The 26,966-nt window shown below is 38.5% G+C and overlaps 1 protein-coding gene across 9 annotated transcripts in view; it reads right to left on the bottom strand.

Moving 5' to 3' along the window:
- Window positions 1-26,966, bottom strand: part of LOC23687408 (disks large 1 tumor suppressor protein) — a 181,970-nt gene that overhangs the window by 140,852 nt on the left and 14,152 nt on the right. For 7 of the 9 annotated variants that reach the window (XM_021838806.1, XM_021838810.1, XM_021838809.1 and 4 more), the window contains exons 2-3: window positions 26,266-26,735; window positions 13,423-13,554 (exon numbers count right to left, since the gene is read on the bottom strand). In XM_021838806.1, coding sequence (XP_021694498.1) covers window positions 13,423-13,554; window positions 26,266-26,284 — 151 coding nt within the window. In that variant the 5' untranslated portion in view covers window positions 26,285-26,735. The remainder of the gene's footprint in view (window positions 1-13,422; window positions 13,555-26,265; window positions 26,736-26,966) is intronic. The other 2 variants (XM_021838808.1, XM_021838807.1) reach the window with 1 other exon arrangement.

Below are 26,966 nucleotides of genomic sequence, written 5' to 3'. Positions count from 1 at the left end.
TGTTCCGGTGGTAAAAGTCCACCTAACAGGTGACCCCTAATTCAAGCGGCTTTAAGCTTACCGTGCCTAAGAATGAATGGTTAGGGGGGTCTAAATAAAATCTAACCGCAAACGGAGCCTGTGGAGTACCAGGGCGCCCTCTACAGTATTATGCCCTTCAAGTGCTACCCGGAGCAATGGTGTAGGTGACCTTGTGTTTCTCCGAGATAATCGGCTGCCCTTCTTCAGTCTCAAGCCTGAGGCTAAATAAGGGTGGGATTATTAATACGTTGTAATTTAGTTTAAATTTTCACCTCTATGGTTTCGCATTATGCGTATTACACAGTGTAGTCTTTGCTTTTTGCCTTTGGCGACTTTTAAGAGATACCGATCTGGTTTTTTCGCTACTGGTATTTTTCGTTCTGAGATTGCGAAGAGCTTAATCCTGCCTAGTTTAGGTAGTGGCTACGATTAGGATAGCTTAGTTAGATCAATCTTCAGCATAAAGCAATGATCAATCTTTGTAGACTCAGACTCATGCAAATGGTACAGTTCGAATGGCGCAAAAACCTTACTTTTGTGAACTTTTATCTATGTAACCTTGTGGACCCAGTTTTTGTTACTTTCAGAAACATGAAATGGCAAACTCGCGTGCCATACTTCGTGCATGCGTGCTCGTAAATAGCGCTTACGTTGCTACACTCATTTCTGTGTTAACAACCAGAGATGTATGTGCTGTCCCTATTAGGGTCCTAAAATGTTTAATGAAATCTTGTTTTCATTTAATATTACGAAAGAGCATGTTACTCCAACTACTTAAGCATTTTCCCCCGCTCAAATATCGGATAAATCATATTAAAACTTTAATTTAAAAATTGGATCCATAAATGAACCTTAACACTTGAGATCATGTTTGACGTTCGCTTAGTCGACAAAAATACCACAGGGGTTCAACTTTTTAACTCCGGGGTTGTTCTTTTCTGACATTTTGGAAGGGACACGGAAAACAAAATACACCCAAAATTTGAGTTTAAACTAGTGATCCTATATAGAGAGATACGCGGAAGTAAAATGGAAATATTTGGCAACAGACCAGCAGTGCTGATTTTGCTCGGCGTCGAGAACAATATTGTAACACGGACATGACTTCCTCATCGCTAAAAATATTATTTTTTTTCGTTATAGATCTTTGAGCTACACATTCAAACTAATAAACAGCCCAAAAAATCAACAACTTAAAATCGCATTGAAAAAAAAATAAAAAAGAAAAATATTTAATTTATTTTGCTTCATGCAAAATTACTTTTACCGAAATAATTTCAAGTGGATAACATTACTCCTCAAGAAAAGTTCAAAACAAACATAACGCATGTTCGTTTGGCTCACACTTTGACAGCTCTCGCTACTCGATTGGCTCACACTTTGACAGAAATGTCAGCTTCCGCGAATCTCTCTTATAAAGGATTTCTAGTTTAAACCAAGTGGTGTGACAAAATTAAAAAAAAAACTTAAAAAATGTTTTGTGGGCTTAAACCATCGGAAAACATTAGAAAATTGAGTAAACATATGTTTTTGACCTAAACTTATGCGTTTGGCACTAAAATTGGGACAGGGCTTTAGGACCCTATTGATATTTCTGTTGGTGACCTCAATAGGAAATACGTCTTTCGTTTTGTGGTTTATTTACCACATGATGAACCATCCCCAATGGATAATTTCAAACGAGTTGTCGTTAACTGCCTATGAAAAGGCCTTCTGCTGATTGTGGGCAGTGATGCTGATACTCATCACATCATCTGGAGCAGCTCAGATATCAATTTGAGAAGCTCCAGTCTGATGGAATGCTTAAGTAGTTCATATCTTGGATTACTTATTTTAGGGATTCGCCCAACCTTCATGGTATCTGCTAGAGAAGAAGTATTAGACATAATGCTCTGCTTGAACAGAATCAGTCACGAGTTGACGAATAGGCATGTATCAGATGATGAATCATTATCTGATCATCGCTACATCTCTATATGAACATATAAATGTAAATTCGCAGACTTTGCATTTGTTATACTCACCAAACTGTCACCAAACTGCGAATTGGTTGTGACCAAATTCTATGGATTCTCTCCGTCCATTGGAAATCCTAGTGATTTGAATGTTTCCACTTCCGGTGAATTGGATCCTTGCTTCGAGTGAGTCCCACAATTGCTTGTCACTTTGTTCCTCACAACTCCATTCGCGGGACGAGTTGACGTCTGGCTATTTGTAAAGGAATATGTCAGATAGTTAGGCTGCTTTTAAAGCTCTTGCATCGGCCAACTCAAGGTTTAAGCTTGTTGTCGAACTCAATTTGAGGAACTCAATTCAGTGAACTCTGTAAACCTTGTATGGGTCCTTGCTATTCTTCCATTGCTGGGAATGAATTGGCTTATGAATTAGCTCGCAATGGAGCATCGCATGACTTCATTGGCTCTCAGGCAGCTATTCCAATTTCGAAGTGCTGGGTGAAGCTTCAGAAATTCTTAGGCGGCAACTCAGCACCAGCAATAATTGCGATTCAAATTACTTGGTTATCACTTATTAAGTGAAACTGATTTCAGAAACCTGAATCTTCAGGACATTCTGTTATTCTTAACCCGCTGTGGTAATGAGCTATAGGCTCTCTTTACGCTCTTGCGTTTTACAGTGTCCTTTTTAGGGCGCTGTTCGAACCCATTGTGGTATGGAGCTACATGCTCTCAATTCGCTTATGCGATTTTCCCTCTTCAAGAGACCCCACTCCTATTTCTTCCCATCTTTCCCTTCCCTTTCCTCTCCCATCGGGTAGATGATGAAATAGGCTCAAATATGGCGATGGCACAAATCTCCCAAATGGCGGGGAACGTGCCTCTGGAGCCATCATACATCATTTTCGTATCCGAGTTACAGATAAATTGTAAAAAATCGTCGGAAATACGACATTCCTCAGTTCCCGGCATTTAGAGCTGCTGTCAAGTGGCGCATTGCTGACCCAAGTTTGATACCAAACGCTTATGTTTACGCTAAAAACACATGTTTATTCAATTTATAAATGATTTTCATTGGTTAAAGTCAATAAAAAAAATTTTAACTGTTTTTGAGATTTTGTCACACCCCTTGGTTTAAACTCATATTTTTGGGTATATTTTGTTTTCCGTGTCCCTTCCAAAATGTCAGATATCACTGTAAGCTCGTCATTACTCTTTAATGTGGTAAAAACACCCATTATTTTCAGATCTATGTAGACGTCAAAATAAAGGGTAAATTATTTTTTCGAATAATGGGTGTTTACTACCTTTTTATATATTCCGTTCAATTACTCTATAATGGGTGAAAATTCTCTTGCAATCAAATAATAGATTAAATTTCTCTCTCAGACTAGCAGCAGTTTTTATAATTTGTTTAGTTGATCCCGTACCAATAAAAAAAATCAGTACTGGCAGTAACTCCAAGGTATGTGAATTCAAGTTCTTTCCCTGTCGTGTTCTAACTGGTTAAACTATCAAATTTCACAGGATGTTTTTTACCAGGCTTCTGCTATTCCATATGGTTGTCTTGCTGCACAAAACCTCCAAGTAGTGTTACCCAGGCCTGCAAATTTGCCTTTAGCATACGATTATCTTACATTGGACTTATTATTATGTGTATTTTATTATTAAATAAAATGTTTTTATTGCCATAGGTTTGCACTAATGTTTTTTCTTCGAAAAAAAGCATAAGAATCGATTTATATTTTGAAAATGTGAAAAAGAGTAAATTTTACTCTGTTTCTTAAAAAAATGTTTTTGAATAATGGGTAAAATTCACTCGTTAACTGACGTACAAGCCGTTTACTCTTTAATGAGTACAGGCCCTTTACTCTTTTAATTTTAATCTCTCAAAGAGGGTACTTTTTTACCCTTTAAAGGGTTCTTTGAGCTTACAGTGTAGTAACAACCCCAGTGTTAAAACTAAAAGCCCTGTGGCATTTTTATCGACAAAGTGAACGTCAAACATGATCAAAAGTGTCAAGGTTCATATATGGAACAATTTTTAAAATTAAATTTTAAATATGTTATAGTCGTTATTTGAGCTGGAAATATTGCTAAAGTAGTTGCAAGAACATGCTATTTCGTATTATTGAATAAAAACAAGAATTCATTAAACATTTTAGGACCCAATTGAACTTAGTTTTGCTTTTTCAAAGATAGATGATGATTGAAGCAAACATCTAGCAAATGTCATCAATGCAGTCGTGCTTCAAACAACATTCGCATTTGATGCCAAGCAATTACATATGGGATATAGCCCCGAGGTCAAGCTTCTCGACTTCCAATCTTGAGAAACACCAAACGCTGTAAGATTTTCTACAAGAAATGCGATATGCGTGCATATATTATGTGATGATTAATAACATACATTGCGAGTGTATAATTATTCTACCGAACTAACCAGTGATCTTATGCGACTTAACGTATGATAATAAATGTTGATTTGACAGCTGCTACGGATTGATTCGACTTACTTTGTACAAGTGTACGGTACGAAGCAAAATGTACAAATGAACTCAGACAAAAATGTTTTATGCGAGGAAACTCATCAATCTGGCGAGTTTATCCACGGTGGTTTGCGAGTTTGATGTAATTAGTATGAATAAACGAGTTATAATGTGAACTTTCATGCGATTTCTGGTTGTCTGGGATGGCTTTGGGACCAATGTGCATTGGTAGCACTTACTTCCCCAACTAACATTCACTCATTTAACAAACACCAATATAGCAGTTTTATTCAGCATCATGTTTAATAACATTTTAATAATTTTCATGGCCAACCTTTGTTCAGGCGTTATTCACACAAATTTGGAGAAACTTTAAAGCATGTCGTTGAATTCCAACTTTATTTTTCAGCTTTTAAAGACTTTTAAAGAACTTAGTTCAGCTGTTATACGACTGGTCCAAAAACAATTAAAAACAAATAAAAACCAAAACAATATTTTTCTAGGCGCTTCAAATGTAGTGCACACAATCATCATGATATAATAACCATATTTAAGGGGTCTATTTTGTAATTCGAGTGAATTTCCGTGACTCCACAATGGTCGGGCTCCATATAAAGGGGCGGCCAAAACTACCAAATTTTTTTTTGAGATTTTTATGATTTTTTTAATTTTTAAATGTACCTCATGTGTTATATTATTATGATCCTTAATTGAAATGGAACTAAAATTTAAATTTCTATGACTTCTATGACGGCAAACCGGCTTAAGTCAAAAAATTGAAAAATGTAACAATTCAATAAAGCCCAAAATTTATAATTAAGGAATGCAATATTTCCCCAAAGTTACCCACTATCTGAAAGCTTATGGTTCAACACTTTTATCGAGCATGAGGATGGAAAAAAATATTTGGTTGAAGTTTTAATACTATTCAATATTATACTTTAGTAATTTTGATGATTTTGAACATGAAAAACAACTCTTGTCGCGTCATGTCGCTGCCATTTCGAATATTGCACATCAAAAAGCATCCTTAGATCTTACAAAAAACCTTTAAAATTTTTGCAGAAATTTGCTGATTTGCAAGTTAGAGCTATTTGAATAACTCATTATTTTACATATATTTTGACGATATTTTTCATACAAAGTTTATTTAAAATATATTTACCCACTATTTATACACATTTGGATCAAACTCGATCAAATATCAACGAAATTTGTGCTTTCAGCCCAGTTTGATAACAATTATATTTTTAAAAAAATCTTTTTTTTAAGTTACGTAATTTGTGAATAACCCCTTCTGAAACAACAAAAACGTCAAATAACATATTCAGATTACATATTTCATCAATTAAGGCGATAAAAATAATTTTGGCCAAACTTCACTTTTTTCCGACCATTGTGGACTCGTCTGAAGTCATTGTCGATCAAAGTAAGCATGCATATTTCAGATGTCACCCGTCGACTCCCATAGTAATCCAGTCACATAGAGTGACAACTGTCGATAAACTCGAGTGACAGAGCCAAGTCGAGCGAAGTTTTTGGTCGACAGTGACTCCAGTCGAGTCGTTTTTGATCGACTCGACTTATAAAATAGAACCCTAAAAATCGCCTTGATACTGGATTCGATCTCGAGACCTTCCAATCGTCAGCGGTATGCCTTGCCATCTGCGCCATCCTAGAATTGATTAATAAATCGTCCAGTGCAAAATATAAACCTCTCATAGCTGAATATTGATCATGTTTGAGCTTCTATTCGACATCGTCTAATTAACACATGGTATGCTAATTAACAACTGAACAAGCATATTATTCAGTTGCTGTTTAGTGCTGATCCAAGCTGAGTTCAGTCGGCTATTTTTAGCGCACAGTGAGAAAATTTATGTCAATGATGGTCAAAACTAATTTTTATTTAAACGAAGTGAAATCAGTCTGAAATGATAAAGGTGAATATGCATCGAAGCCAAACCTCAAATTTTCAAGGGCACAAATCTAGAGAACTAGACAGCGCAGCGGTTCGAGCTGAAAACCTAATCGATTGGTCACACGCTGGTGGTAACCAATCGATTAAGTTTTCAACTTGAACGGATGTTTTGTTTCTTGAAATACATTTATTTTATAAATTATTTTTGTAATTATTAATTATATTATTGATTTGTATTTTTCATAAACCTATTATGCATCAAAGAAATAGTCTTCTGTATGAATATATTTAAACCATTAGAAGTGTTCTGAGGACTATGTGTCAGAATAGAAAAATGTTCGAATACCTTGACGCGTGGGATTTTTTTCAGAAATGGCCAAGTAAATCATTTTTCTTAGATTGCACAATTCAGTTGTAAAGAAATGAAATTTTAAATGTAGCTCGCTATAGAAATTTATTTAATCAATTCTGTCAAAGAATTTTCAACTTTTCTTGTACGGTACAACACCCCGAGCATGCGAAAAAAAACTTAGCAATAGCAAATTATAATATGGATAGCTAAAAGTGATATTTACTTTATAGATATAATATATAAAAGATCTGGAAATGACATCTAAAATTAACTACATACAAGGAACAAACAAAATTTTGATGTTTTCTTCAGTATGTCAGTGTTTGTCAGTACTTCGCTCCTACTAGGAATACTTAGCTCAAATGTTTGTTTTTTAACAACTACCGAAAAGCTAAACATTACATATAATCTGCAATTGGATTAGATGGACAAATTGATGTAAAGATTTGCGAAAAAGTTACACGTCTTCTCAGTGAGAATCGAACTCACGACTCCCCGATCTCTAGTTGGGGCGCGTTAACCACTACGCCATGAGAGGACTCATGAACGCAGAAGTTAACCTGAATTCGATTTCAGCTCAATAATCACGTGGTCCTCTTTCGCAAAGTGCACCTCTTTCGGAAGAATTAGATGCCCTAGAGATCGGGGAGTCGTGAGTTCGATTCTCACTGAGAAGACGTGTAACTTTTTCGCAAATCTTCACATCAATTTGTCCATCTAATCCAATTGCAGATTATATGTAATGTTTAGCTTTTCGGTAGTTGTTAAACTTCCACTCGGCTGGTTAGCCGTAAAACCACGATTCATAATTAAAAACAAGTTTTTTTTTTGTTTTTCAAAATAATCCTACATTTCTGGAGGCTAACCATGTATATTTTGTGAACAGCTATTTAAAAAGTTTCGAGAAAGCATAAGTTATAAGCTTTGAAATGCATTCGGAACTCAACACGAATTTCGGATATTTTGTCCATTTTATAAAATTTAACTATAATGTGATCGCTTTTACAAGGCTTATTTATTGCTGAACAATGTGTTTGTTAATCATCATTTTGGCCTCTATTAGATCAACTGTTCTTATAATATACTGAAGCTGAGTTAGGATTTTATAAGATTCTTATTCAGCTCTTATTCATGCTTGTGTTAAACATGTGGAAATAGCTGAAGTGCGACGCAAGTAAAACGTTAGTTCGTCTTCTGAATATCCTTTTATACATATACATTTGTTTAGTGGAATATTGGTTTTTTAATTGGGGGAAACATGTCTTGTTCAGCTCATTAGTAAAACAATCTAGACTAGTCGAATGAGAATCTTTGGAAACGTTTAATAAGTGGCGATTCAACTTTTGTTCATTCTAATGCATAACGTTGAATATTGACCTGAGTTTGTGTTAAAAAAGCACCTTCTCAGCTCTTTATAGAGCAAAATTTTTATTCAGCTGTCATTACCATTATTGAACAATAATTAAACATGAATGCTTATTTGTGGCTCTGAATTGTTAGTTGGGTCCCCCACAGCCTTCCATAGCGATACATCTGGAGATCACCATAGCAGACAGAATCACAATCGACCATGTTCTGATAGATGACGTCACTTCACTGAAATTATAGACGTCAGGACCTATCGTGGCGCTAACATCGACTCTGACCATTCTCCGGTAACGGTTAAACTGCGCACAAAACTCTCCGTCGGTAACAACGTACGGTACCGACGGCCGCCCCGGTATGACCTAGAGCGGCTCAAGCAAACGGATGTCGCAGCGGCATACGCGCAGTACCTCGAGACTGCATTACCAGAAGAGGGTGAGCTGAATGAAGCTCATTTTGAGGACTGCTGGAAAACAGTGAAAGCAGCTCTCGACGATGCAGCTATGATCAACGTCGGATACGTGGGACGGAGTCGACGGAACGATTGGTTCGACGATGAACGTGGAACGTTGTAGACGGATATAAGGTCCGTCCCATTAGGGTTCAGATTGGGTACCACTTCTAGTACTGCATTTGGTCCCTTGGTACTGCAAAAGGTATCCAAGTTTGACAGATCGCAGTACACTTTTCACAGCATTCTAGATTTTGCTCTATATCCTTATGTGCCATACATTTTTTGGCAATTGCAAGGGACATGGAGGTCTTTATTTCATCTTTGCGGAAACGGTAACAGTAGACCCGCCTTAAGAAACTCGTAAGTTCTATCAGAAGCAATTGCCGCGAGTCGAGATGTGTAGGGATAACGATGGGAGCATCTTGACGGACGGCCCTGAGGTGGTCGAAAGATGGAAGCAGCACTTCGACGAACACCTGAATGGCGCTGAGAGCACAGGCAATGAGGTTGAGACAACGGAGGAAATGCCTTCGTTAGTACCGCGGGCGATGGAAACCAACCAGCTCCACCTTTGAGGGAGGTGAAGAATGCCATTTACCAGCTTAAGAACAATAAAGCTGCTGGTAAGGATGGTATCGGAGCTGAACTCATATGATGACGAAACCTACATCAAGGCAGACGCAAAGCAGGTACCGGGGCTGGAGTTCTACGTTGCCAAATCACGGTTGATGTTCTGGAAGACATGAAGAAGAAAAAATGGACAAATTCGCCAAAAAATACTTGCTGTGTAGGCCATATGCCAATCCGGTAAACTGAGTAAACCGTACCATCAACAGCGAAATTTACCGCATCGAATGCCTCCAGAAGCGTCTGTTGCCTTTCCTGCGGTCTCACGGAGGCGAAACATTATTTTGGCCTGATCTGGCATCATGCCACTACGCACGATCGACGTTAGATTGGTACAGAGAAAATAACGTTGTTTTGTACCAAAAACCGCCAACCCCCCGAATTCACCAGAAATTCGTCCGGTAGAAAGATTTCGAGCTATTATGAAGGCCAAAGTTCGAAAATCGTCCAAGGTGTTTAAAAACGAGCTGGAATTGAAGAAAGCATGGATGAATGTGACCAAAAAGGTTGGTTTCATCAATGCATAAAATGTAATAAGGGGTCTTAAGGGAAAGGTGCGGACTTTCAGTGAAGGAACGGCCATTGAATAAAGTAATTATGCCGAAACATAATCCATAATAGTTCATTCCCTGAAAGTTTCAAGAAAATTCGACTTAAATAATTTTTTGGCGAACACTTTTGTCTGGTGATTTTTTTCGAGTACAGGCCATAGATGGGCCCGGAGAGGCTGGCTATTGGTCTGCACTGGCTGATAGACACAAACTGGGGAACAGAACAGCTACCGGAGGAGTGGAATGAAGGGGTAATATGTCCCATCTACAAGAAAGGCGACAAGTTAGATTGTGAAAACTTTTGAGCGATCACCATTCTAAATATTATACCAGATCATCTTCCGTCGTCTGTCACCTGTAGTTAACGAGTTCGTGGGAAGTTATCAAGCTGGTTTCGTTGACGGTCAATCGACAACAGACCAGATCTTTATTGTACGGCAAATCCTCGAGAAATGTCATGAATACCAGATGCCAATGCATCACCTTTTCATCGCTTTCAAGGCGGCATACAATAGTATCGACCGCGTAGAGGTATTGAAAATCCTGGGCGAGGACAGTTTTCCCGAGAAGCTCACGAGACTGAAAAGAGCAACGATGGAAGGTGTGCAAAATTGTGTGAAGGTTTCAAGCGAACATTCCAGTTCGTTTGAATCCAGCCGGGGACTACGATAAGGTGATGGACTCTCGTACCTGTTGTTCAATTCTACACTACCCAGAAAACCCGAAGTCGTATAAGAGTGTACGTAATGATTCGTTTTTTCATATAAATTTCGTCACAGCATCTAGACGAACGGTTAGGAAGAATCAACGTTTCTCGAGATGTCGAAAGCCTGTGGGACCCTATCCACGGCACGGGAAACTATTAGTCAACGACGAAGACGGAACGACTTGTCCAATGCCGAGTGCCAGAGAGTGACAGACATGAAGAATGTCGCCAGAAGCCTCATGGTCGTAGCCGGTACCCGACAGAACAGATAGAAAAGGCGGCACGAGTAAAGTGTGGTAGCTGAAAAGATAGCATGAACCGGAACGATATGCGGAGATTTTACGCAACGGTCAATGGCGCACGGCACAATACCGTACCAGTGCAATGATCGAAAAGAGAATTTGCTGACCGATAAAACGGCGGTGACTGCCAGGTGGATGGAGCACTTTCAGCAGCTGTTGAACGGTAAACATGGAAATATAGCGAGAAGCAGAATGAACAACACCAACCATAGGAGATGTATAAAAGGCTATCAGCGAGTTGAAGAACTGAAGGTTGCTGGGATGGACTAGATCCCGGTCGAGCTTCTAAAGCACGGAAGTGTCGATTCATTGAGTGCTTCTCAAGGTATGAGATGACGAAAAATGCCCACCGGTTGGTTGGATGACTTCATACGCCCAATCTACATGAATGGGCACAGACTGGAATTTCCTAGAAATTACCCAGCTGCATTCGGCGTACAAAATACTGTCGCACATCCTGTTTAACAGACTGAAACCGTTCGAGGAGTCCTTTGTCGGCGAATACCAAGCTGGTTTTCGCGAGGGCCGCTCGCCAAAAAACCAGATAAACATCTTGCGAATGATGTTAGATAAATTCCGTGAGTATAACTTACAGACTCACCATCTGTTTATTGATTTCAAGGCGGCATTCAGTGAGCTGTAGCAGATAATGTCTGAAAATGGTTTTCTGGCGAAACTAATTAGGCTGATACGCGCTACGCTGGATTGTTCGAAATCAAGTGTACGGATTGCATACGAGGTGTCAACCGCGCTAGAAGGATTGTAGCATGGAGACGCACTTTCAAATAATCTGTTCAAGATAGCATTTCAGGGTGCTATTAGGAGATCTGTCGTGCAGAGAAACGGCACCATTATCACACGGTCGCAGACTTTAGTAGGCTGGTCACTTAGTGTGAATGTCGGAAGAAAAAATTGCCAAAATAATATTCAGCAGGGAGAGGTCGGCGACTTCATGGAAGACCACGAATACGCTGTCTGTCCGCAGTGGAAGAGGAGCTGGCGACCCTAAAAGTTCGGGCAACTGGAGAAGTATCGCCCAAGACCGACGAAGATGGAGCGAATTAATCAGTTGTGCTTATTCTGCGCGGCGTGTGAGTCGAGACGACTAATATTAATCAAATGGGAGCGAGTCGACAATTGTCACTTCTTTATTTTCTTTATTTATTTATTTATTTGTTCATCAATAGGCTTGATTCTGCCCCAATGATGTGTTCTTAAAACTAGGGTAAACAATTAACATTTTGACAATATTACAGTAATACGGCAATAAGACAGTAATAATACGGCAACAATTTTTTTTTTTTAAATACAGATAAAACAAACCAGTAAATTTCGAATTTAAGCACTTTAAAACTAACAACTTCAAACACAAAAAACTAACAACGAGCATATAATTTCAGTGAGACGGATACCAAGTACATCTTTGGCGATTGATAAATTCCTTGAATTTTATAGTCGGTGGCCAAGTAGACGATCTCAATGCGGCTGTTTTCCATTTCTCATTGAGAACCACTTTGAAGGAGTTTTAGTCCAATTCTGCACATGGTTTCCATTTCGGCACGAGCTTAGTAACGGTCCTGTTGTCTATATCCGTAATTCCAAGCGATTTCGATACCAACGTCATTCATTCGACTCGTCTCACCTCACACACCGCGCAGAATAAGCACAAGTATTTACGGTTTATTACGATAAACGACTACTAAGACTTTCTACTACAAAAACGAAACAAACGGAGAACAATTAGGTTAATTCTACGAGTGGCGTGAGGTGACAATTCTCGTTGTCGTATAGCGAGGTGACAATACACAACTCGAGTGAAGTGAATATCCGTTTGATTTGCACGGCGCGTCACTTCACTATACGACACCGACAATTGTCACCTCACGCCAGTCGTAGAATTAACCCAAATTTTAAATCGAAAGAATTGGAATGCTAAATCTTTAAAAATATAATGAAATTCTTCCGGTAGGCTTGGATCTTACATTCTTCGTTAGGAATCACGACTCATTCATCCAAGTAGCCAAGTGCATGTAAACGAGTTGAAAAAATAATTTCATTTTCCAACGATTACTCCGATGCTGATTGAAGAGTAGGCCCTGGCTGGCAGAAGTACAAGCTGCAATGACGTAGAACAGCCGCCGCAGCGTTCGAGTATGAAAAAGTCACTCTTCTGCAAACGACATGATTCCCAGTGATTCTGGCAGGGGACGGCCAGTTGTATATTCGAAGAAAGGTATGTATATTTTTATCTATTTTCTACCCGTCGTCATCATCGTCCCCTTGACTTTTCCGACCGCCTCAGACCCTCATCAAGTGGTATGGCAGCGGCGGCGGCATCACTGATTCTTGCGTCACACAATATGCTTAATGCCGCCATCGAATGAGTGAACGGCACAAGTGTTTGGCCTAAAAATGTGTGTTTTACGTTTTCCCCCTCCCTGTGGCGGTTCCGATGCCATTATTGTTGCTGTTGTTGGAAAATTCCAGACGATTTTCCTCTCCGAATGATTCGAAGCACCATTTGGGTCCATTTAAAATTGATTATTTTACGTTGGAACATATGTACGGTTGATAGCGAGAGCTATTTTTAGTGTGTAATTAGATTCTCTTGTGTCAGCTTGGGAACGAACATCATCGATTCGATTCGAGTATGGGACTAATGTACAGACGACGACTTACCTAGCAACGCTTGGAAGAGCCTCGATTTGAATATCCGAATGACTCGCTCGATGGCACTGCGGAGGGCTCTATCCTGAGGGCTGGACAGTCGCGAATGGTAGTCCTCGAGCAGTTCGAGGGCTCGGTGCGCTTCTGCAAAGAGAACAGCAAAAAGAAAGATAGGTCAATGTCAGCGTCTTTTCATCGTCCATCACGAACACACAGTAGGCCGCCAAGCATTACAGAGGGCGTAACATTGCAGGCAGAGGACAAAACAAGTTGTCACGACAATGTGCTGAAATTTTTGCCTCCTGTGTCGGATTGGAAAACCACACTTTTTGCGCCAGCGTACAGAGGGGTAATTGGGGTCAATCACGGTCAAAATTATTTTCTGTCCTTAATGATCTTTTTATGCCTTAATATTGATAAATAAACACAGGGTTACCATGCGTACTTGATTGTTTATTTTGTTTGAAAATCGACATGACGGGACGGGATCAGAAATATCAATTTTTCAAATATGAAATTATGGCCACGAATTTGTTCTTAGTAACCCCTCTGTGCAGCGGCCTACTGTGATGATGATGATGGTGATGCTCGGTTTGCGGTGGGAAGAGTGATTATTTTTAGGCACTCTGGTAGAAAATTATTTTCACCGTTTTTCCCCCTTCTCCCATTACGTGTGTTCTTAATTTCACTGATTCAGCTGCCTGCCCACTCGACGTTACACAATACTTAAATGCGAGAGTTGTTCAGAGATTTTGTAATTTCTCAAACGCCACGCCGTCGACCGCGGGGAATGCAGTCAACGAACCAGAGGACACAAACTATCCAAACTGGGTCGATAGTTGACACCGAGTCGACGACGTACATACGTCATCCGATCCGCAATGGACCTTGACTATTGGAACCAGTGCTGTTGTTATCGGAAATCAAGTTCACCAAAATGGACTATTTTTAACGCACAAAATAAATTGAAAAGAAAACAATCGACTCAAAGCTTGCTTGGATGACGGTTTCGGACGCTGTGCGTTAGTCATCATCACTCAGGTCCATCCCCATATCAGCCGTCTGATGTATTGGCAATATTGCACCAGTGTACATTACAAAGTCTCAGAATAGCATGAACAACTCAGCAGTAAGCTACATCTGTTCGGTGCTCCTGATGTTTGCCACGGTCGCGATTCGGATCGGGGCAAACATATAGTGGCATATTGTTTTTTATCCGCGACAGAAAATTTAAACAAAAAACAATTTATGGTGGATTGATTGACAGCGGAGTCAGCGAGTTGAGCTGGCTGATGCGCAATAAATTCTGATAAATGGGTGAATGTTTTAAATCGTTTTCTGACTTTTGGAAGCGCCAATGTGAAAAAACTGTCGAATCATGTTACTTTTTTCCTTCTTTTATGTGAAATGGGATTTGTACTTCTTATACAGCCAGCACTCCTTTACTCGATAATTCATTTCTTAAAATCGAGTTAGAGAACCATAGTCAAAGTTGGTTTTCATGGCTACCCCGATGGTCCTTTGAATCGCAGTTGCATTGGTTTTGTGGTTGTGTAACTCTATACCTTCCTTACCCTTTAATATAGAGTTAAGGAGAGTTATTAATATTATAGTACTCTAATGATTTTAATACACACTGTATAGATATCATAATGAATTACAGTAATCTGTTGCAATCATAAAACTATAGACTGTATTTATGTATTTTTCTTAAGCATCTCAGGAAATAAAAACCGAGTATAAGTAAATCTTGCTTCGATGCTTAGCAACATGGCAATTTGTTAGCTGAATCTCGGTTAGAACTGAAAAACCTACTTTTACACAGCCGAGCTCGTAAAAAGGATTAAGCGTGTAGGGATTGGACTGGCTCTTCATTGCTTGTTCGATTCTAGATCGAATTCTGAGTTTTTTTCCTAAACTTGTAGGGTCGATGTACCAATAGCCGCATAGCTAAGAACAAAAAATCATAGAAAATCAAAAAATAACGCTAGCGTCATTATTTTTACATCATCTGAAAGCTTTTTATCTTGGTTTTGTGGGAAAAATATGAAAACTACGAAAACTCAAATGTTTGTATTTATTATTGCGTGTGCCACTATAGGAATACATGTGCCTATAGTAGCACTATTTCTAATTCCTGTTCCTATAGTAGCACTAGCATCACGCCGTTGGAAAAATACTTATCAAACTCGTATTTTTACAAAAATTTTATATTTTTCCTACACAGTGTGGATCAAAAGCTTTCGATTGATGTAAAAAAAGTTCTTATTTCATCAATTATTTTGTATAATAAAAAATAGTTTCTCTCAGTAGTGCTACTATAGGAACAATAGGTTAACTATAGGCGCAAGGGAGCTAAAATTTTAAGCAAAACTAATTATTTCGATCATTTTTTGAAAAAAATCAAGCTGTGTATAAATGGTACTTAGATTAATAGCTCCTGACCTTCATGTCAAAAAATATTTTGAAAAGATTTATAGCAAAACGGCCGTAAAAAGCCACTAGTGCGACTATAGGGGACTGTCCACTAAGGGAACACTGACCCTAGATATTTTTTTCTTCGAAATTAGCTTGGGCATTCCTATGGGACAAAAAGGGATTTGTTGAATAGTACATGTGTCCTTGAGTACCTAAGCATATAAACAATCATAACTTGATAACGAAAAGCCTTAACAGAGATCTTTTCGTTACAACAGAAGAATTTCAACTATATGGAAAAAAAAATAAATAAAATTTATATATTTTTTTTTTGAGCCTGAAATTGCTTGAGCCACTATTGGTACACATGTTCCAGTAGTTTGCGCTAGTGCTCCATTAAAATAAAATAAAAAGTCGAAATTTAGCAAATCGACTAAACCAGATGCGATCTATCTACCAAAAATAGCGTGTGTCGTATTTATCGAAAAATATACGTTTTATTCCATAGTCCAATCTACTGGTACACTACAATCCTTGTTACCGGTACCCTACCTTGAATATCCGCGAAAAAATGATATTGCGCATATTAGTTCTTAGAGAAGCGTAAACAATCAAGAGAAATTCAAAAATATCGAAAATCAGGGTTTTGGCGTAAAAATTTGCGTCCAATAAGCAAGCCTCATTGTTAATGAAGCCCATTTTTTACTATTATACTGCCGTGAATCGCAAGTCAGTCCCATCTGCATTTTCGTCAAAATTGAGTTGAGTTCAGTTTTCAACATCTCTTGCAATGCTCTTTCAGCTGCATTAATGAAATAATATGATTTGTTCGGAAAAAATAGGAAAAAACAGCAAGTCAAATTGTCTCATAATGAAAAGCAACCGCATATCAGTCGCATTACCGACTTTCGCACCTTGGAACACAAAAATGTAACTTGTTTTGATCATCTTTATATTTTTTCTCGGAAAAATATCGTAGTGAAAAGCAAGTTGTGAAAGTTTCATTCAGTTTGGAACATTTCTCTGGAATTTTTTATATATTCGTATAGAAAACGAGTTTGAAAACTTCACAGTCCATTTTCTCAATGCCTACTTTTTACAGATGGGACTGACTTGCGATTCACGGCAGTATACAAAAAAAAATTACCGCAAAACAACTACAACGCTGTGGAACTTTTTTCTACGGTAGGAGCATATTACCAGGGTTGTCAAGATTTGGACCGTTTACAAAAAAGATGTTTTGTATTCTTTTTAGAAGCTACCTGGTAAGAAAAAGTTGCATGCAGAGCATGGCTAACTTAATAAAGAACACCTTGACATAAAAATCTATAAAATCAATACATTTGCTATTGTAATGGGGCCATTTTTCTCCTAAGAAGGAGGGGCCTATAATCAGGGTTGGTAACCATCGGTTTCGTCACTGACCGATGACGAAAAATTGAGAAAAATATTCAGTGCGTAAAAGATCGTCATTTTCTTTGTCTTCAATGACTGGCAAGGAGATCATGACGAAACAAAGCCGCAAAAAGTCCACGAGTAATATTTTTCGTCACTCTTCCCGTCACCCCTCCGCTCTGAACCAACATAAGCTTCTAATCGTCACCGAGCGCACAATTGCAGACAAAGAGAGTCTGAGCTACAAACTACTAGTCAACAAGGTGTCTTGTGTTAGCAATTGGGCAAGCATATTTCCAAGAAGTTGTGTTAGCCCTGGTGGTAGGCGCGTGTTACCGATAATGTAAGGGTTTTTTGTTCAACTCCGGAAGCGCGCAGATTTTTTTTTTTGCGAGTTCCTTTTTTGGTCGGCCTTCCAATTGGCACCGATAAGTTGTCTGCCTTTCCATTCAAGCTGAACATGTTCAACGAAAACACATACAGAGAGAAACGGCAAAGATTTTTCGTCGCGACGAGGTGCTTGGTTGCTGGTAGTTGGGCGTCTAAGTTTGCGCTGAGCTGAGGTAGTGACGAAAACTTTTTATTTTTCGTCACCGTCACTGATAGTCTGTCGAATCCGGCGACTAATAACAACCCTGCCTATAATACCTTTTGCCCATATCGATAAATAAATTATTTTCGTAATTTCTGGTAGAAAGGGTTTCCCAAATAAACTGTGAAGATTTTGTTTGGCGACATTTCTACAGAATCACAGTAGTGAGAATTTGTGGAAAAAAACGTTCCAAGTTTTTAAAAGAAAAATTGCTTGGGGATTTGTCCAGAACAACCAACAAAAACCCCTTCAGGAGTTTCTACGTCTGATTTTGGAGTTATTTTCAAAACATTTCAGCAATTGCTTCAGAAATGCCTTGAACAATTGTTCCAGAAACGCAAGAAATGAGGTCAATTTGGATAAGTTATTGAATAAAGAGAGCCTCTAAATAGAAAATTTTTAAAAGTTATGCGAGAATTACTCTAAATACTCGTCTAGGAGATCTTCTTAGGGCCTTCCTTTTCCGAGTGGTTAGAGTACGCGGCTACAAAGTAAAGCTATGCTGAAGGTGTCATGGTTCGATTCCCGGTCGGTCCAGGATCTTTCCGTAATGGAAAATTCATTGACTTCCCTGGGCATCGTACCTGCCACACGAGATGCGAATGCGAAAATGGCAACTTTGGCAAAGAAAGCTCTCAGTTAATAACTATGGAAGTGCTCATAGAAGCACTAATCTGAGAAGCAGGATCTGTCCCAGTGAAGACGTCAATGCCAAGAAAAAAAAGAATATATCTTCAGAAGGTTCCTAAAAAATTTGTCCAGAATTTATACGCAGCCAACTCTTCATAACTCGATATTTAATATCTCGATTCGAGTTAGACAACCAAAGTGAAAATTGGTTTTCATGGCATAGTTACACTGATTTTGTGTCCGCATAACTCGATACTCTCTAATTCGATGGTCCTTTTAATATCGAGCTATGGAGAGTTGACTGTATTAATTCGTCCAGGCATTCCTTTTGAAGTTCCTTTACTGATTTCTCTGTAGCATTTCATCTAATTTACTCCAGTAGACTCCTATGAAGATTTGTAGAATAATTTCCAGAGTGGATTTTTTACAACTCCGCGCTTAACTCGACAAACGGATTGCCGGGTGACGGCTAGTTCCTTGATAAATTTCTTCAAGATTTCCTACAAATTGTTTATTGTTATTGAATTTTTATTCGTAGAACAGGTAGATTTGAAATTAGGGAATCGCCACTGTCTAAAATATTGAAGATAATCCGAACTAAAATTATGGAAGATTCCAAAGCGGTTAAATTTCTAAATACACCAGATTCTGTAAAAAGTAACACAATTTCTCGACGTTTCGTGCAAAAATAAGGTTTTGGCGGAAAAAATGTATGGAAACTTTTTTTGCATGGTTGTGTAAAAAAAACCGTGCAAAAACAGAATCGGGTGTAAATCTACCCAAGCAACCAAAAGTTCTGATATGACTTAACAATCGAACTCAGAAGTTCACATTTAGTGTAGATCTAGTTCCGTGGAACTTTATTGCTGAATAATAAGATCGCATGTATGTAAACGGTACTTAATGCTCAAAGAAGTACTAATTATAATTATAGAAACCGGAAAGTTCAAATAAATTACTAACTGAACTTTAATCGAACCTCTAACACAAAGTACGTTTAATGTACAAACCGAACTTGGCGTGAACTTTTTTGTAACATGAGATTCAAACTTGTTGATAGATTTACTTCAAGCGTTCGCTAGTCTTCTAGTCTGTTGTCGGTAATTAAATTATAGCACATCACGACCACTCCAGTATTCTATGACTACTTGGCCGTAACTGTCCTAAGAAAAACACTGGATCCACTCTATATAACAGCCGTACCTTATATGCAGCGCACTGTCTGAAATTGTGACGAATTGTTTAACACAAGACAGTTTTGAACTAATGATCACTTTTGTATAATAATTCATTCCAACGTACCTGTTTTGAGTTGTTTATTTGGGATACGTCGATCGGTGCATTTTCGACCAACTGAGGGCTTTGTGCAGTTCCATCACAAGTTCAGAATAAACACCAAGGACATTCAACACCTTTATTGATATTCACCTTTCAATATATTCAATAAATGAGTAGCTATGGGTCCTTTTTTGAAAACTATTCAGTTTCAACTACATGGTTTTTCACTGCAACTTGATTTATTTTTTATCTAAAAAGTTATGAAATTTATAGTACCACTGAGAATCAAGACAAACTGAGTAATGTCAAATTGTGAAGTTCACAAACAGTTCCACGTGAACTTATTCAAACTTTCAAGTTCTGTTTACGTTATAAGTGAACTCTTAATAGTACTTCAAGTTCAGAATAAGTTCTAAAAGGGAAAAGATAAAGCCTACATCTATGAAATCAGCATATCGAGTAAAATAATGTGTCATTTCGCTACGCGTACATGCAGCAAGGGTATACTCTCTGGTTTCAACGCAAGGAACTCGAGTTCGAGTCTCGACGTAAGTATTACAATAAAAATATAACTTAAACCAAAAAAATACATATATGCCTACGGTTCATAAAATTCCGTACAAATTAGCAATGATCCACAAAAGCTGGCTACTCGGTAAAAATCTTTTTTATTTTTTGCAAGTTCATCGAAGTATACTTTCAAGCTTAACAACAGTCTTTTCAGAGGCGTAAGCGAACCAATTGTGAACCAAAGTTCGGTTAATTACTTAAAAAGTTAGCTGTTTAGAAAGTTGTTCATTGACTTTTAAATAGCTGATTAGGCCAAAGTGTGCCATTTTATCCGTACTTTTGGTTGTTTGGGTAGCGTATTTAAAAAAAAAAAACTATCTAACATTGAGAGATTCTCTCTTCTCTCGCTCTCTTTCGATTATAAAAGTGAAATACAAAAGCTTTCAGGAAGTTTTTCACAATAGACCGAAAGACAAAGTCCTTGGCTAGCGTTTCAAACAAAAACGCAACAGAAGAGGGTAATGCGACTGAGTTATTGATTAAAGAGAAAGCAAACAAATGAGCCTCTCAATGTGAGGTATGTCCTTTTGAAAAGTTATGCGAGATATGTTCGAATGAACTTGTTTCAAATACTGGAATTCATTTCGAATGAAATTGTCAAAGAGTATCATCCAAATATACTGAGAGAAATGCCAGCTTCTTAAGCTAGCTATAAATCAATAAGGGGTGATTCAATTTTGACATTTCTTGCCTACAGATTTGATAGTTAAGTCTTAGCAGGCAATGATTTTATTTTGTTGATTGAACTGTCATTAATTTTCACTTGATGTGTTTTTGTAGCTACAATATCTTCGTATTGAATGTTTTATATTTACATAACCCATTTTCTCATAATCCTAAACTATTTGTATGACTTTAGGCTATAAACGTTCCGGATCCGTTATAAGTTATTTGATGTGAACGAGTTTTTATACAATTGTTCGATAATCGGACTAAACGGTGCGGATACTGTAAAACTTTCGAATATAAATACTGTGCGTTTTTCTACGGAAGCAATACACTTTAATTAATAGACAACTACCGAAAAACCAAACATTACATATACTTTGCAATTGGATTAAATGGACAAATTGATGTGAAGTTTGCGAAGAGATACACGTCTTCTCAGTGAGAATCGAACTCACGACTCCCTGATCTCTAGTTAGGGCGCGTTACCTCTACGCCACGAGAGGACTCATGGACGCAGAAGTTAACCTGAATTTGATTTCAGCTCAATAATCACGTGGTCCTTTTTCGCAAAGCGCACCTCTTTCGGAAGAATTAGATGCCCATCCAAACGCAACGCTTTCTATTTATATCCAATGCCTAGCCCGAGAGCGCATTATTTTTTTAGGTATTGAAATGCCACACCACCTAACTAGAGAACCAACTGGAAACCAACTGCTCTCGCAAACAATGCTTATTAGCTATGAAATCATTATCAGTTTCTAAGGTCCATGGCAAGCAGCCGTACGCTGTATTCTCGCGACATTAGTCTACTTCATCAGACGACCAAAAGCTTAAATTCCTCACATTTGTGATAGGTTTGGCCAGGAAACTCCTCCTTGAGTCCAGTATTATCTCTATTCCCACAAACCTCCTGCACGAAGTTACGAATAACGTCTTAGCGAATAACCTGCCCTTTATGCCTATTTACATTAGCAATAACGACTTCTAGTCAAGACAAATTAAATCGGTTTTCTTGGCTTAATGCTATAGTATGTTAATTGCTCTGCCGATTTTTTGCGATCCAACCTGAGCGGGGTTCAACTGTCAAAAATTGATTGTTTACATTTTAAAAATTATCAGAATTAACGATTAAACTTCTTCTTCTTCTTGGCATTTACGTCCTCATTGGGACAGAGCCTGCTTCTCAGCGTAGTGTTCTTATGAGCACTTCCACAGTTATTAACTGAGAGCTTTCTTTGCCAAAGTTGCCATTTTTGCATTTGTATATCGTGTGGCAGGTACGATGATACTCTATGCCCTGGGAAGTCAAGGAAATTTCCTTTACGAAAAGATCCTGGACCGACCGGGATTCGAACCCAGACACCTTCAGCATGGCTTTGCTTTAAAGCCGCGGACTCTAACCACTCGGCTAAGGAAGGCCCCAATTAACGATTAAAGCAAAATTTATATAACAGGAGATGTTTACGAAACCATTCGGCAATATTTATTGCATTAATATTGAGACTTTATTTTGTGATTTTGCACTCAGAGAAGCGAAATTTCATGAAACTGCGTGGCTAACAGTTCGAGTGTAGGTATTACACATTCGATTTGACTCGAACCTGGATCCGGTTTCGTTCGTTTATTGCGAGCCCTGACCCCAGGTTTAAAACCGAAAACGCCATCAGCAAGCAATGATTTTATTTTGTTGAAGGAACTGTCAATAATTTTCACTTGCTTGTTTAGCAGCTACACAATTTTCGTATTTAACTTTTAACATTTACATATCCAATTCTCTTATAATCTTAAATAATTTTGTATGATTTTAGGAAATCAATTATTAGGATGCATTGCAACTTATCTGGTGTGAACGAATTTCAAGCAAATTTCTGTAAAACCGCGTTAATTGATGAATGTGGATAATGAGCGCTTTTCAATGGAAGCAATGCACTTTAAGCTGACAACCAAATTGTCTTCCGATTTTCCTTTTTTATTAATTGCTTATCGAGAATATATATTCAGATGGCCCCAGATAGCCGTAGCGTTAAATGCGCAGCTATTCAGCATGACCATGCTGAGGGTCGTGGGTTCGAGTCCCGCTGGTCGAGGATCTTTTCGTAAAGGAAATTTTCTCGATTCCCAGGGCATAGAGTATCTTCGTACCTGCCACACGATATACACATGCAAAAATGGTCAATCGGCAAAGAAAGCTCTCAGTTAAAAACTGTGGAAGTGCTCATGAGAACACTAATCTGAGAAGCAGGCTTTGTCCCAGTTGGGACGTAATGCCAGAAAGAAGAAGGTAACCTGGAAGAAAATGAAAACTTTGTATAAAAACCAGTTGCTTTCACTAACAAAGTTTCTTAGCAAGGAAAGCAATATTTTTAAACGCATTATCAATTTCTATGGTCCATGGAAAGCAGCCATACGTTATATTCTTACGACCTTAGTCTACTTTATTAGACGACCACACATTTGGCCAAGAAAATCCGTCCTACATTCAGGCTTAGATAGTCTTGTGTGTTAAGGAAGCATGTGGGAGCATTAAATATAAATCCGTGGATCATTGGGTACTCAATTAATCTTTCTGAAAGAAGAGAAATCCATAATTCAGATTCCTTATTTGATTAGTAGAAATCCTGTTTAATGTACCAAAAATAAATATAAAACGTATAAAATATGTATACAATATGAAACTTCATGGAAACGTTTTTGATCTCCTGGAAACACGTTTGTCAACATCAAAAATTTGTTCCACTACAGAGGTTGCTACGATCCAACTATAAAAAAAATATAGTGTAGACAAGAAATGTCAAAAAAAGGATGATATAAAATTTATAGCATGCTAGCGTAAAAAGCTGGATATAAATAGTTATTTATGCAACAAGTTGCAAAATGATGATTTTTTCAGCACGAGTCGTACATTTATCCAACGGAGCCGAGTTGGATAAATACAACGAGTGCTGGAAAAATCGAGTTTTGCAACGAGTTGAATACATCATTTTTTGCAATCACGAAAAATGCCATTTCAATCGGATTGTTTCTTGGATCACAAACATATCACTAGAAAACCCACGTGGACATCCATGCGTAGTATAGGCTGAGTACTTTTCAATCAGGTAGGCTGTGATATATACACAACAGAAGTCTGTCACAAATTTTCACATTCCCAATAATACTGATCGTTATTCTACATTGAAGGACAGACCAGGTAAGATGCCGCGAATAATTTTCAATTATGTTTCACAGTTGATAAGCTATAATAATTAAGGTTGTTTATTAAGCTAGCCATGATTTTTGGTAGCTGTATTTTGCATCAAACGCAACAATGTTGCCTATTGACAAGATGGTAACTAAGCAGCATTCATCAAAGTTTGACAGTTTGGTCGTGCTGTTTTGAAGATCTTAAATAAACACAGTGAAAATTGATATAAGTTTTGCATTTTTCCATTAGAAAAAAGTGTTCTTCAGTAATAACATGATGTTAAATTGGTGTGACGAGTAATAATTTTTCAATGCTAATGGTGTTTGCGCATCTTAGAAGCCCAAATACTGGTTTGAGAGGCATAAATAAGGTAAGTTATCAGAAGGCAAGTGGAAGTGATGTAGTTTAAAAGAAGCTTTTATGACAACAAGATGTATTACATGAAACTTTTCTCATAGCCGTAGTAAATATGAGTCATTCAACAATGGCAAGCAGTTTCACTAAGGTATTGTATGCTCCAATAAAGCTGGTTCTGTAACCACAAAACTTTGACTTGGTATTTTGTCTTCAAAAGGTTTTCAAAACAGCCAATAGCCGAATAACAAAATATAATCTTTTGGCAACGTTAAATGCCGTCTCTTACATATCTAGCATTCACATAACTCTTATAAAACATTAATAAATCCACGCGAAAGCCAAGTTGCTGTTGAATTGTTACTTGGGATATTAATACTATATTAGCACTTCCGTCAGGACATACTTTAAACCAAAAAAATCTACTCATATCGATTCTCTTCAAATTTAAAATATTTTTCTCTATAAATATTGGGCAAAATTGGTTTTACAGTGAAACCTCCATGAGTCGATATTGAAGGGACCATCGACTCATGGAAATATCGAGTAATGGAACAGATATTCTATAGAGAGCTGCTTGAGGGGATCATCATAGTAACCACGATCTTTTGAATGGTTCCATGAGTCGATATCGAGTAATGGAACATCGACTCATAGAGGTTTGACTGTATTATATTTGTCAAATTGTTGCTCCAAAAAAACGGACAACATGAAACACCCAGTAGCCCAGCGATGAATTTTTCGTTTGACGAAAAGTTTTCACCGACTGGAGCGGGAATCGAACCCACACCCCGTGGCACAATACGCCTAGACGACTGACGCCGCTAACCGCAAGGCCACGAGACCCCTTTCGACATTTATTGTTGTTTGGAAATAGAACTTAGTCTCAATGACATTCGCAAAACAAACTTTCTCGTCACTCATTACCAACCAGAGATAGCCCTCGCATCATCATAAACTCCCCATTTTGGAGCTTACTCACTGTCATGAAGATCCAAAGTCACGATTACCAGGCACGATTATTGGCCAGGGAAATTACCCCTGCCTCGGTTGTCATTAATATTAAATCTATCTAAACCTAGCTAGCATATGTGGCACAGGTAAATTCACAGATGCAAATCACCAGCAGAATAACCCTTCTAGTGTACCCGATTGTTATCAGCAACCCCCAAGTTTCTGGGTTCATGACGTGAAACAATAAAACATCAGCCCGGTGAACTTTGCGATTGCATTCTCTCTCCGATTAATATCGAATTTCCCTGCTTCTGCTAGCACTAGACTGCCTTTCCCCTTTGAATTACACCTCAGCAGGCTCTGTGCGCTGTGAAGCTCGATAAAAACCGTCTGCCTGCTAGATGAAAGGCACCTGATAAAATATCCTGTTTCCAGTCCAGGCTACTATGTGCTGCTCTGTGTTTTGTACCGTATGCTCGTTTGTTCGCTCCGTTTGGCCTACTTAGTTGCGTTCGAAACTTCGGACTTGAGTATACCTGTAGCTAGTTACAGGTAGGTACTGCCCACATGATTTGGGAGGGATAGGCAATTTCCACGTGGGTGGTTGGCTGATGGATGGGAAGGAAGTAGAGCGAGAGAAACCATGTGATAGGTTTGGGTCGACGGAAAAGGCACCTTTATCAACTAAGAGACAGTGGCAGTTTGATGGTTAAACTGAGCGATTTCAATTATCAATTACATAATGGGGATATTCGAAGCCCCGTTGACATAGGTCTACGCTAAGCACCGGAAGTTCCGAAAGTGTACCTACCTTGCTTCTTGACAGGCATCTTTTCGTCGTTTCTTAGCGCCAAAGTTACAGTAGAGCCTCCACAGTGGTCTGACTAGTGAGAACTGTCACACAAAATCGATATCCTTGGCGGTCAACAACAGAAATCAACGGAAAAATCGCTTCGTTTCCGCTTCTTATGTCTCACTTTACAGCAGCCACTCGAAGCGTATCCTTATTCCCCGCTTCCTTCACAAACACAAAACTCACTAATCACTTAACCCAAAAACCAAGGAACGGAAAAACTCCGCAGAAGTACCACACTGCAAACACTTTTTTTTCCCCAAGATGTTATCGCTCAACCACTTACTTATCGTAGTCGGCGTCGTCTTCTTTCTTGCTCGTCACAGTAGGCTGCCACTTCAGTCGTGAATGTCGCTGGTTTCTCAAATATCACAAATCACATCAAATTCCTTCTGATATTCGCTTCGGTGCCTGGAGAGGAAAAAAACCTCGTCCGAGGAAGAACATAATAAGTACATAAAACCCTGCTGGCTGTGCTATGCTTCTTCGCTCTATGCAACCGATCGACGACGACGACGAAGACGATGGATGTCAGTTACAGCACTGGATAGGAGCTTCTCCACCAGAGGCGCGGAAGGCAAAAATCGGCACACGCAGCATAAAAACGGAAATAAGAAACTGTGTACGACCGCATACACAATGAAGACGTTCTTTGACTT

Source organism: Aedes aegypti, chromosome 1 (assembly GCF_002204515.2).
Source record: "Aedes aegypti strain LVP_AGWG chromosome 1, AaegL5.0 Primary Assembly, whole genome shotgun sequence".
NCBI classification, from domain to species: Eukaryota; Metazoa; Arthropoda; class Insecta; order Diptera; family Culicidae; genus Aedes; species Aedes aegypti.
This window is presented reverse-complemented; position numbering and strand designations above follow the sequence as displayed.